This window comes from Thunnus albacares, chromosome 3 (assembly GCF_914725855.1).
Source record: "Thunnus albacares chromosome 3, fThuAlb1.1, whole genome shotgun sequence".
NCBI lineage: Eukaryota > Metazoa > Chordata > Actinopteri > Scombriformes > Scombridae > Thunnus > Thunnus albacares.
In genome coordinates this window covers 34,380,775-34,399,336 of record NC_058108.1, presented here as the reverse complement: position 1 = coordinate 34,399,336, position 18,562 = coordinate 34,380,775, and the positions used below count along the sequence as shown (strand labels likewise).

The following is an 18,562-nucleotide window of genomic DNA, read 5'->3' as shown; positions in this document are numbered from 1 at the left end:
ATGGGTGGTGGGGGTGGGGGTGTCTAGCTAATAAGGTTTGTCCACCCTCCCTCCATGGATTGTAAGAATCATATATTTTTATACATGCATATGCATATATACATAGTTCTATGATGGTACAGCAATGCACTGAGAATTTCATCTCATCATGATGTTTTAAATCTGTTTGGTAATTTCTGCACTCTGTACTGTAGAGCTGGACAACTGTTTTAGCTGTTACAGTTATAACAGTTGCCCCTCCCTGTGAAAACTTATTGTCAGCTATTTTATTTTAGCTGCTTTCAAAAGTTTCCATCACGTCATGTTCTGCATTTCTCTGTGGTTTTCACACTTAACTCAGCAGCAACTTGACCAGAGAACTAACAGAGAGGAAACTAACCAAGACAAGCACAGACTCTCTAATGATTCATTTTCTTCTTCTTGTCCTGTTCAGTAAAACTGCATTAATGTTCACAGGTTCAATACATTCTTGTTCCTTCACTGCACCTTCAGACTGTACGATGTTCTGTCTCAGTGCACAGAGAGATTAACTGTAAACAGAATCTAAAACTGTTTCTTTGTACTGTGAATTCAAAGAAAAGAGTTTGTCTTTGGACTTGTATATTCTTGTGTTCACCCAGGCTTCATTCAGAAATAAAAGTTAAAGTAAAGAAAATATTTTAACAAGAATCATAAAATAAATAATAAAGAAAATGACCATAAAGAAATGATCCACTTTGTCTTATTCACTGATTCTTAACTTGTTATGAATGTGATTGTGGTTTCTGATGTGCTCTGTGTTACAGTGGTACAGGGTCAGAATGCCTGGAGAGTGACTTACACTTCTACTCAGATCTGTGCCTTAAAGGGATCAACAGTGGACATAAACTGCACCTACAGATACCCACCCAGAAAAAATGGCCGTGATGCTGAAGTTGAGAAAACATTCTGGTTCACTAAAATGAAAGACGCTGAATATGTGGATCTGAGAACAGTCTCAGAGTATGCAGGTCGTGTTCAGTATCACTGTGATAAGAACGACTGCACTCTGAGAATCACAGACCTGAGAGAGAGCGACTCAGCTGAGTACAAGTTCAGGTTCATCACAAACCAACCAGGAGGGAGATTTACTGGTTCACCAGGAGTCACTTTGACTGTCACAGGTAACATTTTCATTGGAAGACTTATTGTAACTTCAAATGGTTAATATCTTGGAAATGTCACTGGTTGACCAAGAGAAAGTGGGTAAAATTATCAATAAATTAAGTAATTCAAGGCAAAGGATCTGTTTGGTTTGGATACTGCTCTTATCAAAACACACAGCTCCACCCTGATCAAACCTATAACACATCTGATAAACCTCCATCAGAACTGGTAAATTCCCACAAAGCTGGAAAACAGCAATCATCACACCAATTTTTAAGGCTGAAGCACCAAGTAGGCAATCATAGACCAATTTCGATTCTACCCGTTTTCCTGGTCCTGGAAGAGAGATATTAACAAACGAAATGAAAAGTGTATCAGTGGCTCAAAAACAATCATCTAACCATGAATCTTAAAAAGACTGTGTCAATTTGTTTTTCTATGAGAAGGAAAGCAAAAGATAAGTTAACAATCAAAACAGATCAAGAAGAAATAAAGGAAGTCAGTGCTTTCACATTTTTAGGTGTCACTTTGGATTCCCAACTCAAATTTAATGAAGATGTTAAAGGACAGTAAAGACAAATCTGAACTGTTTTAGAATGATAAGACATTACATTCCCCTTAAGGCAGCTCAACTGTTTATGCATACCATGATATTTTCACATTTATCCTATTGTGTTACTGTATGGAGCCAGACTTCACTGTCAACTGTCAAACCTGTTACATCACTTTACAAACAAGCACTGAAAATAATGGATCAAAAACAAATGAAATGGCACCACTGTATAATTCTGAAAAAGTACAAGTTGCTTAGTTATTACATTTTGTCAAGTTTTCTTTTAATAAACTAACTTTTAAATGTGTGAATAATCTCTCCCCAGCTGTACTTTGTCCATATGTAACAACAACAAACACCAATAGATTTGCCACTAGAGGATCAGTAAATGTCAGCTGCAGGGTGGCACAGAGCAAATCTTTGACGGTCAGTCAGTCATCTTTTGCAGTAAAAGGGAAACATTTTTGGAATGTCCTACCAACAGAAATAAAAACACAAACTGATCTGAAAACATTGAATGAAAAGCTGAAACAGTGGCTGAAACAAAACCAAACCTGCGATCATTGATCAGTGATCATGCACTTGTGCATACACACGTGCACATGGACATGCAAACACAGATAGAGGAACAGATACATACAGATAAACAAACATACATACATACTCATAAAGACTATGCATGTATGTACATGGTCACACACACCTATAAACATTATGCACATAAACACATCATTGCCATGAATTAAGGAAGATACACACAAGCACACATACACAACACATGTAAATCGATTGTATTGTGATGTAAATACTGTTGTTATTGAGAATGTTACTATTTATTATGAGCTCTATTTAACTAATGTATTTATGGTAATGATATGTTATGACTATTATGAAGTAGAAAAGCCTAACCAGGGACTTGGCTAGAAATCCTATATGCAATACATCTGTTTCATGTTATTTTAACCTGTTACAATGTTTTGTTGCATCATCCCTGACAAATAAACTGATAAATAAATAAATAAAATAAAACTGAATGTTGGTATGTATCTGAACATAAATTACATTTCTGTCCTTTCTTCACATATACAGATTATACAGATTTCCAGGTGCAGGTGAGCCGATCAGTACTCTATCCTACCTGGAGAGAGCTGACGTGTCACAGCAGTTGTCGTCTACCTGATCGTTCTTCCTTCATCTGGTACGAGAATGGACAGAAAATTCAGGATGTAACATCTTCTACTTATAAAAAGTACTTTTCTCCTGCAGACAGCTATTCCTGTGCTGTAAAAGGATTTCAGCATCATCCTGCTCCTTCAGTGTGTGAGTTTACAACACAGTCTCCCACTAACAAAACCACATCTAGTGGTTAAACTATTGTACTACACCTTGTATGTACATGTTTCTGGGGCAGCATGTGATACAAACATTGCATAGAAATGGATCAAAACCAAACCACAGTCCCATGAGACTTTAGACATGCTGTCCTCTTATATCTTATTCACTGTGTTGACTGCAAAATAAATGTAAATTAAGAACTTACATTTAAAGAGTTAATTCACTCAAAATACAAAAAACATATTTTCTGACTTGCTCCTTTTTTAACCACGTGAATAGTTACAGTTTCATTTGCCCAAATTTTGAGATATCAGTCCTGGAAAGGTCTGCTGCCATTCCAATACAATGAAAGTGAATAAATATTGTTTACACTGCTTAAAGCTTTGAAAACTTATATTTAAAAAAATATGGATATTTGTGTCTTACCAGAAAGAGCATCTCAAAAACTGAAAAATGAAACCACAGATATCTTCATGGATAAATACCACAAATAAAGGAGAAAATATGTTTTTTGTGATTTGGGTGACGCAGCATGAAGATTTCCTGTTGAGCCTTGTATAGGATTATTACTATAACAATAGGTACAATAGTACTATAATAATAGTGCTGTTTTAAATTAATTTGATCTTTCAGGTATCTTTTCTGAGTCCTGCCACAGAGTGATTTACACTGACAGAAGCATCTGTGCCTCCAGAGGCTCATCAGTGGACATTTCCTGCTTATACAGCAGTTATGAATCTATCACATCAACATTCTGGTTCAGTCCTGAACGTAGTCATCAGTGGCAGAATTACTCACAGCCTGAGGGCCTTAGTGAAGACTCCCAGTATGCAGGTCGTGTTCAGCTCCTTAAAACAGAGAGAGGACGCTCCACTCTGAGAATCTCTGACCTGAGAGAGAGCGATTCAGCCCAGTATCACTTCACATTCAAAACACAAAGCTTTGAATGGAGGAGTAGTTTACCTGGAACAACTCTGACTGTCACAGGTACTGATGAACACAAACTGATGACTAGTGAAAGTGGTGAATAGTTATTGTTGAAGAGTTTCACATAAAATTGATTGGATTCTATTGAGTACTTTCCCCCATTTACACTTTTGATTGGATGATCCTATATTATTTCACCCACAAGAACTACAATGGTTATTTTGACTGTATGTTTGTATTTTACTGGTAATAAATGACATTTGATCCTTCCTCACATATCCAGCTCTCCGGGTGCAGGTGATCACAATAACAGTCCATCAGTCTTATACCGAGACAGAGCTGAAATGTCTCAGCAGCTGCAGTCCAGCAGGTCGTATTTCTTATGTCTGGTTCAAGAACGGACAGAAAGTTATGAAGGATGAAACTTCTCTTTATTCAGGGCAGCTTAATCCTGGTGACAATGTCTTCTGTGCTTTGAAAGGACATGAAGATTACCGCTCTCCTTCAGTGTGTGAGTTTAGATAACTATGTCACTAACATAATGTCAGAATGTATCCAAGGTAACAGACAGTTGATTTTAATATGAGCAGCAACAAGGAAATCAACTTTCACTCCTCACTTTGTGTCTAACATTTGCTTCTTACATTGTGTCAGTTATTCAACTGTTGATCAGCTATGTTTTCTCCTCCAGATGCTCCAAAGCTTCCCTCTGTGTCAGTGAGTCCCTCTGGTGAAATCATTGAGGGCAGTTCAGTGAATCTGACCTGTAGCAGTGATGCTAACCCAGCAGCTAAATACACCTGGTACAAGAAGAATGTAAATCCAGACCTTCAACCTCTCAGTAAAGAACCACAGCTTGTCTTCAGCCCCATCCAGTCCTCTGACTCTGGAGAGTATTACTGTACAGTTGAGAACCAGCTGGGGAAGAGGACATCTGAATACATCTTTATTGATGTCAAATGTGAGTGAAACAGCCTATTTAAAAAGAAACATACAGCTGATGGACTTGTCAACCTTGTTAAGTAGAGATTTGTCTGATCATGTCTGTTTTCTTCAGCTCTGCCTGCTTCACATTCAGTCTACTGCTGTAGTTCACTGAGCAGCACCAACACAACATGTTGTACTAATGCAACCCTTCCTCATTTTATACTTCATTCATTTTGATATGTCTCCTCCAGATGCTCCAAAGCTTCCCTCTGTGTCAGTGAGTCCCTCTGGTGAGATAGTGGAGGGCAGCTCAGTGAATCTGACCTGTAGCAGTGATGCTAACCCAGCAGCTAGTTATACCTGGTACAAGGAGAATGAAGACGCACCAAAAGCATCAGGACAGATCTTCACCATCACTGCTGTCAGACCTGAACACAGTGGGAATTATTGCTGTGAAGCCCAGAACAGAAGAGGACATCATAACTCCACCTTATATCTGACTGTTGTGGCAGGTAAGTTTTTCCATCCAGCTACACACACACTGCACTAGGACTCATTACACACCATCTGATGTGATGCAGGTGGGAGGGGGGATATCATTAACCTCCATCTGTACAAACCCTTGTTGTGAAACTCCACAGAGTCTGGTGAGAAGAATGAATGTGGGAAAGCTGATATTAAGATCCAGAAACAAACCTGCTGCTGCAGTATGGAGTGCAGTCATCAGTGTTTAAGAGCTATTTGTTCCCTCTTGAGTTCTGTCTGTATTGTTGGGATCTGGTTCAGCATATCCAATGTGTCCAAAAGCTTCTGTCCTGTTAATTATACTGGAGAACAGTATATCAAGGTGGAGCCCATGCAGGTCTGGAAAGTATCTGTTTCTTGTGACGTTGTGACCTCCTGTGTGACTCTTGTTCACCTGAGAGTGACACAGTCCAGATGATGATTAGCAGCTCCAAGATTAAGCCAAATGTTTTGTCCTGGAAGAAGGTGGATTGTTCAGTCTAGGTGGGCAGACAGCTGCCCCAGGTGGATTACTTCAGACCTAAGAGTCGTATTCATAAGAGACAGTAAAACAGGTTTGTGTGATTCACTGCTGACTGGAGGAATCAGCTCAATTCAAATCATGGTGAAGAGACATCTGAGCAAGAGAAAACTCTGAATTTTCTTGTCAATGTGTTTCTTATTCACAAGTTATATTTCAAAGGATTATGTGACCTCTGATTAGGCTGAAGTGATGCAGGCTTTTTATATTTAACTAGTGGAGAGAGAGCTGTGCTCATGAATACAAGCAGCCAAGGTGAGATTTCTTCACACTGCGCTGCCTCACTCTATGAGACCAAGAGTCTAAAAATTGAGCTGCTGCATTTTTTTCATTCAGAGGAGGAAGTTGAAATGTGACCAACAGTATTAAGACACAACAGACCAAGAGAAGGTCTCGGGACAAGCCGTGGACACACTGGAGGAGTTAAATCTCCAGCTGGTCTGGGAGAAGTTGGAGATTCCACTGAAAGACTGTTTTTACATTTCATTTGTCTCTTTTTAGAGAGTTATAATTCTACTCTCACAAGAAACACATTAACTTGTAAGAATGATGTGATTAACTATATCTTTACAACAGCACCCTCTACTGGGCCAGTTGCTATTTGTCGCCCAGTCAGCAAAGCATCACACACCAGCAGCTGTGCTGAGGAAGCTGCAGGAAGAGAGGAGAGTTTGCTCACTGCAGCTGCTTCCACTGTCACCACTGTTTTTATTTTAAATGACTCTGGACAAGAATTTATTTTACACTGATTTGATTTAAACATGTTTTTGCACATTTATTACAGATGGAAGTAAAGCCTGTAAAGCACAGTACTGGAGCACCAAGACATTTAGTTAAGCTCTATAGGAGTGTGACCTCCATCGTCAGTACAGTTAGTTACAGTTTAAGTGACTCAGAAACAGTGTCCACTTACAATCCAACTGTTACAATCCAGATGTTTACACTCATCTGACACACTCATCATAGTTGTTAGCGTGCACTCACAGCAATGAACAGCAGAGCTTTGAGGATTTGGTTGATGTTAGTTTATATATCAGTATATGATTAATGACCAATACATCATAATCATGTCTGTGTGAGCCTATAAAAACAGTTTCAGTTGAGCTATACTACATACAGCAGGCCTACGGGCTGCCAGATAGTCCAGCTGTATCGAGCTGGAAACAAACCAAAACTATAATACTGTATGTACACCTTATTATTATTATTATTATTATTATTATTATTATTATTATTATTATTATTATTATTATTATTATTATTATTATTGCCAAGTGGCTTTGCAAATACAAGGAATTTTTCTTGGTGTTGTGATGCGTAACAATCAAACTATACAAGTTAAGAGAGAATACAAGCACCACAAGTCAAGTAATCATAAATAATTTACAATAAAAATATATAAAATATATTCTAAATTGATAAGAGTTTAAAAGTTTAAAATGAAGAGAATTGAATATACATATATTGACTGAAACATTGGAGCCAAACATGCTGTAATACCCTGATTAACTGTCAGTGTTTTCTTTTGATCACTGTTCTCCAGGAGCAGGAAAATCAATAGCTGCTGGAGTAACAACTGCTGTTCTCCTGTCTATCATCATCCTCTCTGTCTTCCTGTGGATGAGGTAAGCACTTCTGTTTCACTAAATCATTGATCAAAATTCAGTCATTTGTGTTTTTAATGAATTCTCCTAACCAGGAAAAAGAGAGCCTCCAATCAACGGTCTGAGGCTGAGGAGAGACCAGACAACAGAGAGAGGGTGAGGAGGGAGAGTTATACTATTCTATCCTGGTTCCACACTTCCACAGTCACTATCTTAAAGTGCAATTAGAAAACTCATCTGACTGTCAAGCACTTCATGTTGTTTCTTAACAATCCTTCTTCACACAAATCAACACTTTCCTCATTTCTATCACCCTCCAGACACAGCCGGAGGGGCAAGATAACCTTCATTACACCAGCGTGCACTTCTCCAACAACCAGGCAGATCCTCTCTACGCCAACATCAGATCAGCTCAGCCCCACAGACACATGGAGGAACAAGAGGTTGTCCAGTACGCTGCTGTCACATTTAACAGAGCCGGTACTGCCCCGAGGTGAGCAGCTCTTCACACAGGAACATAGTAGCAACACTTTTATTTCACTTTTTCATTTATTACATTTGCCTTTTACATCTTTATTATGACTGTTTGTATAATTTAATACCATATCTTCACAATCACCTGATTCATTTTTTTATTTTCCTCTCAGAACCAGAGGTCAGGAAACTGAGGAAGATCCAGCTGTACTGTACAGCACAGTCAACAAAAGCAGATCACCATTGAATTTTAAAATATAGATCTCAGGGCTGACTTCTCCAAGAATGCATCATAGACGACTATTGAGAGCATTTAGAGCATGCTCTCTTTTCCAAGGCCGCCCTGAATACAGAACACACAGAAAAATAAAAACAATGTTTACGGTGTACAAATTCACAGTAACAAACAACAAGATTTACAGCGAACAAACAGAGACAATATTCAAAGACATTCAATCAGAGACATCAACATCATTCATAAAAAACACACACATTCACTCTGTACTAAATCTTCCAACAGATGTTTGAAATGAGTTTAAGGAATCAGCTCTTCCATTTAAACACACTGTTGTCAGTTCTTCCACTTGTGTGGAGTAAAATATTTAAAAGCCAGTTTTCCAATTGCAGTATTAACATGATGTTCTTCAAGAATCAAATAGTCATGGGATCTAGTTTAGTGAGAAAGTGATCTGTAATTGAGATAACAAGAGATGTATGTAGGAAGTTTGGCCAGTAGTGCTTTGTAAATAAATAGAATACAGTGTTGTTCCCTTCTCACAGCCAATGATCAAAACAGATAAAAATGTTGATTGAACAGTTTGATTTCTACAGTTGTGGGTAAAACAAATCTTATTTCTGCAAAAGAATGCTAGTTTTGCTTTTAGTGAATTTTTTTAGTTCATTAATGTGCTTTTTGAAGCAGTTTATCATCGATCCAGAACCCAAGATATTTGTAAGAGGAAACTCTTAATTTCATTAAGGATCCTTCTCAACAGTAGTAAACTGTTGGGATGTATCATCAGTGCTAGACAGCCTCACCATATTTATTGTGTCTTTACTCTCACATGTATGCAAACCTTACAGGCTCTATAAAGATGGAAGTAGTGAAGGTGATCCTGGTGACTTCTACAAAACTTTGACAGTAAAACCTGCTAACTTCAGCTTGCAGTAGCTACTTGTGTGAGTGGTGTGGTACCACCTCACCGGAGCCATTTTGTGAAGGGTTAGAGAAAATATACTAAAGATTATTATAACTTGCAGCTTTGGACAAATCTCAGGAGTAGTGTATCAATTAACTAACAAGTGGTGAGCTTGTAATGAGTAAGACATTTAAAATAAAACACACTGGAGAGAAAGAGAGGGAACATGCTTTCGCTAATCTACTTGTAATTTCAAAGTGCTGCCACTAGATGTGAGTAAAGAGTTATATTTTATTGATAACAGATCATTTCCACTGTCCTTTCTGTATTTACAGTATATCTTCCAGTTTCATTATAACAACCTGTTTTATTGTCAGTATTCTAACATTCATCTTGTGAATTATTTCTCCTGCCTTACTGTAACATTACAATTGTCTATGTTGCTGCTTTCTTTATACATATTATTACAGCCAGTTTTGTTCTATATCATAATCTCAACACCATGTAATCACATTTGTCCTTGTTCTTTGATGTTTTGTCTTAAATAAAAATGTTGTAATTGGAGAGATGAGTCACTTATTGTGACAGTGGTTGCAGTAAATCAGTTGCAGTTTGTCCTTAATACCTTTCCACAAAAACATGTTGGTACTGTAATCCTTTTTCTCTTAACTTGATGGGAGAGTCTATGTCAGGGTGTCCAACCTTCTTGCCATAGAGAGCCAACAGTCTGCAGGTTTACTTTCCACCCAGTCAGTCTCACTGAGTTCCTCTCCTCTACTTGAAGGAGTGCTCATCAATATGTGGAGTCTTTAGTTGGAATAAAAACCTCCAGACTGTGGTTCTCCATGGCAAATGGTCTGACAGTCCTGAAAGTAGTTTAGGAAATGTAGCTCAGTTTCCTTTTCATTTTAGCATCAGATAAACTTTTGTATATGTTTTTGATCTGGACCTGGTCTGATGTGGTCTGGATGGGTATAAAGTGGTGATATCGCCCTTTTTTCACATATCTGAAAGTGGTTAAACAGCGTTAAGCTTTTTACTACAATGTCTAAGATTCTTTCACAAGTGTAAATTGTGCAAAAACAGAGAATGAGACGCTAAGAGAAAGAAAACAGGCCGACATCAGATTCATAGTTACAGTTATGAGAAATAACTCACCTAAATGTCATGTGATTTTGTTGTGATGCAGCTGAACCAGAGGCTGGACTCACCTGATGGAAGTAGAAAGTAGTACAACAGTGAAATATGACAGTGGAGAGAGAGGCTGTAGAGGATGATGTGGATGTTTTCATGATCAGTTTTCAGTAGCAGCAGGTGTGTGTGACTCATAATTGTGTTTATGTATATTGAGTGTTCTGTCTGACATAATACAAGCTATATTATTGTACTTTACTCCTTTGTACTTTTTCTATATTACAGATATTTAGGATTAGAGCTGTTATGCAAAATGTTATTTTAAATGTATACATAATAAATCACTTTTGAAGAATCCTGATTGGCTTCCTGGTTTGCACCTGTCCTGGCTCACAAAGCTCATTAAGTCTGTTCAGAACAAAGACATCAAACTGGAAGCATCACATTCACACCATGTGCAGTAAACTGTATATTTTCACACATCAAATTCAAACATAATCTCGGTTCTATCACACTTTGCTGAATGTCACATTATCCAGGTATCGCTGTGGCTGAATAAACAGCCAGTTTCCACAAAAACTGTAATTAGAAACTTAATTTCAGTTCCTTTTCACTGCTGCAGAGGGCGACAGTGTGCAGAAAGTTTCAGTTTTAGTGAGAAATGTCGTCTTGCTTGCATTTTACACAGAAGGAGGACTGTGGATTTTGTCTGCTGTCACTGACATTGAAAGCGCATTATGAAGGGATCTTTATGGTTAATATGAACAGGATGAATGATTACAGGAAGAAAATGATGATTTGGGATGTTGTTAAAATGAAGATGCACAGACACAGTTTGTATTGAAGATCTTAGTTGTCATGTGAGCTGTTTATCTCCTTTTGGGTCCATTTAAACTCTTTGGGGTCACTCAGGGAAGCAGAATGTGTGGCAGTTTACTGAGTATGAAGCCTTTTCAGTATAACAGTCCATATTTGTTAGTGACAACTGTAGATCACTGACTGAATCATTTTCATACTTAGACACCTCGACTGTGAGCGTTTGTTCAACTACTGTACAACAAGGTCACCAATGTGAACAATCAACACTTCTGAAACTGAAGCTCTAACTGTGATGTTTAATGAGTTTAATGTCAAGAGTAAACAGATTAAGATGCAACTCAATCATAAAAAGTGAAAAGTACTAAAAGTACATTTAAATGTGTCTAAACAATCAGTGATTGATGGTAAAATGTTGTTTCAGGGTTGTGATTCAGTATCTCTGATGTTTCACTGTCCTCTAGTGGTGAAGCTTCAGTGTTGCAGATTCAGGCTTCATCACTGATGATGTGCTCTGTGTTACAGTCAGAATGATGGTGAATGAGTGAGTTTCCAACTGCAGATGTAAAACATTTTGTCATCTGATTTACACATAGATTTCTGTATCATGTTTTGATGTACTTTGCTTTTTACTTGTTTCTTAATACTTACAATAAACATTGTGCTCAGCATGTGACTTCTTACATCCCATACTGATGCAGTACATCTCTTTGAACTCATGGTGGTGTATTCAGTGTCTTAACATGCACTAGAAGTGTGAAGAGATGCATCAAACCAACTGTCACACATCCATCACATGTCATGTTTTTTCTTTAGACACTGAACTGTGCCCACACTGAAAAAGAGTAAGATAATAAAAATGTCTCATTATTTCTCTTCTCTCTTTATTTAACAGGTCAAAACACCGGTCTGTTATTCTCTCTAACATAGATTATATTAAGTCTTTTGAAAACGGTAAAACTTGGTTTTAACTTATGTGTTTACTGTCATTTGGCTCCTCATGCATATTCATAATAATGAGAAAGAGGAAGGAAATCAAGTCATTTAACATCCTCATAACGGACTTCTGCTCACAGATCACAGAGGACGAGCATCTTAGCAGACAACGTCCTTCTCTGTTGTAAGTACAGTAGTTTACTGATATGATTATTACATGTTGTTTACATTATTTGATGTATTTTATTGTCTCTGAAGCCTCACAGAGAGATGAGAGGAGCAGCTATGAGTTTAACAGCAGCAGCGAGTGGATTTGTTGTCTTCCTTCTCTCTGTGTCGGGTACTGTATATCTACATTTACATTGTAGGACATTTAGCTCACTTATTCAGAGCAGCATGAAGTGAATATAAGAAAGTAAATATAAAATATCCCAGATCAGCACTTTTCTAGGTTTGATGTATGTGTGATGCAGTTTGATGAATAACTTTAAAACTCTACAACACCAAACATTCACTTCTGTTTATTTCTGTGTAAACTATAGCTGTTGAATGAAGGCAAAATGGTAAAAAAAATAACATCAATATTTACTGCTGAACACTTTAATAATATTATATTAAGATGTTCAGCTGTGTCTGTGTCATGGGTGGTGGGGGTGGGGGTGTCTAGCTAATAAGGTTTGTCCACCCTCCCTCCATGGATTGTAAGAATCATATATTTTTATACATGCATATGCATATATACATAGTTCTATGATGGTACAGCAATGCACTGAGAATTTCATCTCATCATGATGTTTTAAATCTATTTGGTAATTTCTGCACTCTGTACTGTAGAGCTGGACAACTGTTTTAGCTGTTACAGTTATAACAGTTGTCCCTTCCTGTTAAAACTTATTGTCACCTATTTTATTTTAGCTGCTTTCAAAAGTTTTCGTCTTGTCATGTTCTGCATTTCTCTGTGGTTTTCACACTTAACTCAGCAGCAACTTGACCAAAGAACTAACAGAGAGGAAACTAACCAAGACAAGCACAGACTCTCTAATGATTCATCTTCTTCTTCTCCTCCTGTTCAGTAAAACTGCATTAATGTTCACAGGTTCAATACATTCTTGTTTCTTCACTGAACCTTCAGACTGTACGATGTTCTGTCTCAGTGCACAGAGAGATAAACTGTAAACAGCATCTAAAACTGTTTCTTTGTACTGTAAATTCAAAGAAAACAGTTTGTCTTTGGACTTTTATATTCCTGTGTTCACCCAGGCTTCATTCAGAAATAAAGGTCAAAGGAAAAATCATTTTTAACAAGAATTATAAAGGTAATTACAAAGAAAATGAACATAAGGAAAAATAATGTGAATGGTGGATATAAGATGTGTAGAGACACATTTCAGGTGTTCAGCTTTAGCTTTTTTAAAACTACAACAAACAAGCAGAACAACAGTAAAAACTTGCAGAATGAATGGACTAAAGCTGAAACACTCAGCAGTAACAAATGATAAAATATGATAAACAACTGATAAAATACTGTATTCCAGTTCAGTTCTAGTTAGATTGATGCATGATGAGGAGCTTTGAATGACAATGACTGCAGATAAAATCATATTGATGCCATGATCCACTTTGTCTTATTCACTGATTCTTAACTTGTTATGAATGTGATTGTGGTTTCTGATGTGCTCTGTGTTACAGTGGTACAGGGTCAGAATGACTGGAGAGTGACTTACACTTCTACTCAGATCTGTGCCTTAAAAGGATCAACAGTGGACATAAGCTGCACCTACAGATACCCATCCAGAATAAATGACCATGATACTGAAGTTGAGAGAACATTCTGGTTGATTAAAGTGAGTAATAATGAACCTGTGGATCTGAGAACAGACTCAGAGTATTCAGGTCGTGTTCAGTATAACTGTGATAAGAACGACTGCACTCTGAGAATCACAGACCTGAGAGAGAGCGACTCAGCTCAGTACAAGTTCAGGTTCATAACAAACCAACCAGGAGGGAGATTAACTGGTTCACCTGGAGTCACTTTGACTGTCACAGGTAACATTTTCATTGGAAGACTTAATGTAACTTCAAATGGTTAATATCTTAGAAATAGTACTGTGAATGTTTGTGTGTGTCTGAACATAAATGACATTTCTGTTCTTTCTTCACATACACAGATCTCCAGGTGCAGGTGAAGAGGTCAACATACGATCCTTCCTGGGCAGAGCTGAAGTGTCTCAGCAGTTGTCCTCTACCTGATCATTCTTCCTACATCTGGTACAAGAATGGACAAGTAATTTGGAGAGTAACATCTTTTTCTTCTTCATTCTACTTTAATTCTGCAGACAGCTATTCCTGTGCTGTTAAAGGACATGAGGATTTCCCCTCTCTTCCAGTTTGTGAGTTTTCTTCACAGTCTTTCACTAACATAACAGCAACTTGTGGAGTCTTTTATCTAAAGTTCTGTACAATGACTTCATGTATTTCTAATATGAGCGACCCCACTGCCTCACTTGTTATTGGCACCATGTTTTTCTCATTGAGCTCTACAGGACCTCTACTGCTGTCAGTATCCCAACAACAATACAACCTGCTCTGTGTTACTGCAGAGAAAGATGTAGTTTTAACACTTTAATAATATTTTATCCTGCTTATTAGACAAAATCTCTTGTACCAAGAGTTTGACAACTAAGTTTATTGTGTCTTCAGTCTCTCTCATTTTACTGTTAATAGCAACAGTCCACTTAAACACACCAATGTTTCAGACTCTGGCTTACAGTTTGTGTTAACCAGGTGTATTGTATCAATAATCATATTGACCCAGCTCTGTCCATCAATAGTCAATCAGAGCCATCACTCCAGTCTTAACAATACATTTCACACATATTTATGTGATATAATTTCCCTCTGTTTTCCCTTAAAATATAAATGTCTTAGAGCAAATGAGGATTACTGCTCTCCCTCTCTCCTTCAGTGTGTGTTTACTGTGTCACTCATATACAAAAGGTAAAACTTATATACAAGGTAACAGGACATCATGTAGTTTGTACAACTCACTCAACTCACAATCAAAAAAGCCAGGTGCTGAATCCTTAAAGAATAAAATTGAACAATGAATGGAATCAGGGCAGCACACCTAATCAACTGATACACGCTGAGGATGGGTGCCTGGCCCGAAACATCCGTGTGGCAATTCAAATTAAAATCAGTTGACTATGAATGAACTATTAACCATGTAAACATGTTCTACTGTGAAAACTCGACCTCATCTCAGAGTGAAATGTTAAACATGTTCATGTTTTCTCTTACAGATGCACCGAAGGTTCCCTCTGTGTCTCTGAGTCCCTCTGGTGAAATCAAGGTGGGCAGTTCAGTGAATCTGACCTGTAGCAGTGATGCTAACCCAGCAGCTAAATACACCTGGTACAAGAGAACATATCAACATAATGAGTTTATCTCTGAAGGCCAACAGCTTGTCTACAGCTCCATCCAGTCCTCTGACTCTGGATATTATTACTGTACAGCTGAGAACACACTGGGGAAAACAACATCTGAATCCATCTTTATAGACGTGACATGTGAGTAAGACAGCCTACATTAAAAAGTATCATATAACAGATGACAAGTTTTTTCAGGCTTTATTAACCAGTGAAATGTTTTGCTGATCAGACTCTCTTAGCCCTGCCTGCTTCACATTTACAGTCTGCTGCTGTAGTTCACTGAGCAGCTCCAATACAACATGTTGTACTAATGCAACCCTTCCTCACTTTATATAGCTTGTACCAGCTAATTATACCTGGTACAAGGAGAATGAAGACTCAGCAAAAGACATCAGATCAGCTCAGCCCCACAGACACATGGAGGAACAAGAGGTTGTCCAGTACGCTGCTGTCACATTTAACAGAGCCGGTACTGCCCCGAGGTGAGCAGCTCTTCACACAGGAACATAGTAGCAACACTTTTATTTCAGTTTTTCATTTCTTACATTTGTCTGTTACATCTTTATTATGACTGTTTGTATAATTTAATACCATATCTTCACGATCACCTGATTCATTTTTTTATGTTCTTCTCAGAACCAGAGGTCAAGAAACTGAGGAAGATACAGCTGTACTGTACAGCACAGTCAACAAAACCCCATGAATACATGAGTAATCTCGTGTTTTGTTTTGTTTTTTGTCATTTTTGAAAACAATAAGGAGAACTCCTGCACACTGTCTCGCTTACTGCTGGAATATTTATTAAATTACAACTGTCTGATCTTCATCAGTGATAAATGTCTTTACTTCAACAGTAAAAGTTAAACTGTACATTTAAATTGCTCTAAAATATATTGTCTCTATGATGCTTTCTTGGAGAGGTCCACACTGAGATCTATATTTTAAAATTCAGTGGATACCTGCTTCAATAAAAAGTTTAAAAAATTAAAGAATATGTCTGAATAGGCGATGGAGGAAGGTGCAACTCGGATCTCTCTGAAACGTTGTGATTTAATAAATATTCCAGCAGTAAGTGACACAGTGTGCAGGAGTTCTTCTTATTGTTTTCAATTTGCACCTTCCTCCAACACACCTGTAACATATTCAGGTGTGCAGATATTTATTTTCATTTTTATTTAAGCAGGTCACTATTGAATTTTAAAACATAGATCTCAGGTCCGACTTCTCCAAGAATGCATCATAGAGACAAATATATATTTTAGATCAATTTAAATGGACAGTTAAGCTTGTTATTTTGCTGTTGATGTAAAATTCCATTCAGACCTAGCTCCATTAATTTCATTAAGGATCCTTCTCAACAGTAGTAAACTGTTGGGATGTATCATCAGTGCTAGACAGCCTCACCATATTTATTGTGTCTTTACTCTCATATGTATGCAAACCTTACAGACTCTATAAAGATGGAAGTAGTGAAGGTGATCCTGGTGACTTCAACAAAACTTTGATTGTAAAACCTGTTAACTTCAGATTGCAGTATTTGTGTGACTGGAGTCACCAGAGTCATTTTGTGGAGCTGTGGATACTTGGCAGTGTGATATTTATTAACACTGGGTTAGAGGAGATATACTAAAGATAATCATGAGTTGCAGCTTTGGACAAATCTCAGGAGTAGTGTATCAGTTAGCTAACAAGTGGTGAGCTTGTAATGTGTAAGATAAAATAAAACAGACTGGAGAGAAAGAGAGAGAACATGCTTTCACTAATCTACTTGTAATTTCCAATTGCTGCCACTAGATGTGAGTAAAGAGTTATATTTTATTGATAACAGATAATTTCCACTTTCCTCTCTGTATTTACATTACAGTGACAATTTAATGCTTTTCTTTGTTATAACAAAGAAAATCATCAGATTTAAGGAGCTCTAAATCTGCTGACACTTTCAAACCAAATCTTAAGACACATCTTTTTACCATTGCTTTCTCCTGAAGTGTTTTTTTAATCTTGGTTCAGCCCTAAAAATGTCAACAGCTGCATCAATCAAGCATCTGACAGTAGCAATATCACTGAATGCTGATAGGATGAAATTGTCATATTTATTTCATACATTGAAGGGGAACTCCACCTTTACACATCAAAGTCTGTTTACAGGACTATGTACTACTGCATATGTGAGTAAAGTTATAGAAAGAAAGTTGCCTTTTTTTTGCTGTGTGGAACCTGATAAATTGCCTCAAGTGATGTCACTTGAGTCAGCGTCAGATGGGGCTGAAGACTATAAATTTGATAATGAAAAGAATCTGGTGGTGAAGAGTTAGAAAGAAGTGGATTACCAGACCTCTGTAGCCCGCTCCTCATCTCTGCTTGAGGCTAGCAGCTCGAGGCTACATTAGCTGCTACTAGCATAACAGACCTGAATCTCCAACCAAACTGTTGATGGTATAGTTGCATTGTGGGTAATGTAGGCGCTTGTAGAACACATGGAATGCTTTATTCAATATGTTCTACAAGGAAGAAGAATGCAGGGGCAATCACAACATAACCAGTATCCATGTTTTTGGCTATGATTTATGAGCTTATCTTTATGCTAATGACATTTTTCTTACACCATCTAACCCAGGTGACTCTCTTCCATACTCTCAGACTTATTCTAACCTTATAGGCTACATAAATGTGCAATCATCTTTTACTACTTGGAGGAGCGGTATGACAGTACTTCACTTGAGACAATCTGCACTTGATGGAGGTGTGGATTTTTGTTAGTGTAATATTTATTAATTTTTGTCAGGGGAAACATGCTAAACATTGTAACAATGTGCAGCCTCAGACTTATCTCTGGGACACTGCATCTGTTATCAAACAGGTGGTGCAATATGTCAAAAGTGTGCAACATGAAATCCCAATGTTGAGCCTTTTATTTAAAAGAACATCAGAGAACATTAATTTTCTAATCTAGTTGTAGTTTCAGAGTGCTGCCACTAGATGTTGGTAAAGAGCTGCATTTTACTGATAGCAAATATATTCCAGTATCTTGTACATCCCTCTCTTGTTCCACTGCATTCTTTTTCAGTCCTTCTCTTTCTTTTACACGTTTAACAATCCCAACAGATTTTTTGGTG

General features: G+C 37.5%; 1 protein-coding gene across 1 annotated transcript; it reads left to right on the top strand.

Annotated features, from left to right (window-relative positions):
• Positions 1 to 634: 634 nt before the first annotated feature.
• LOC122976598 lies at positions 635 to 17,241 on the top strand. Its single transcript, XM_044345173.1, has 10 exons — positions 635 to 1,142; positions 2,768 to 2,998; positions 3,647 to 4,000; positions 4,224 to 4,348; positions 5,238 to 5,379; positions 7,456 to 7,537; positions 7,612 to 7,672; positions 7,837 to 7,917; positions 15,837 to 15,928; positions 16,083 to 17,241. Exons 1-10 carry the CDS (start codon positions 746 to 748, stop codon positions 16,147 to 16,149), a joined length of 1,632 nt encoding a protein of 543 aa, XP_044201108.1. The 5' UTR covers positions 635 to 745; the 3' UTR covers positions 16,150 to 17,241.
• The last annotated feature ends 1,321 nt before the right edge of the window (positions 17,242 to 18,562 follow it).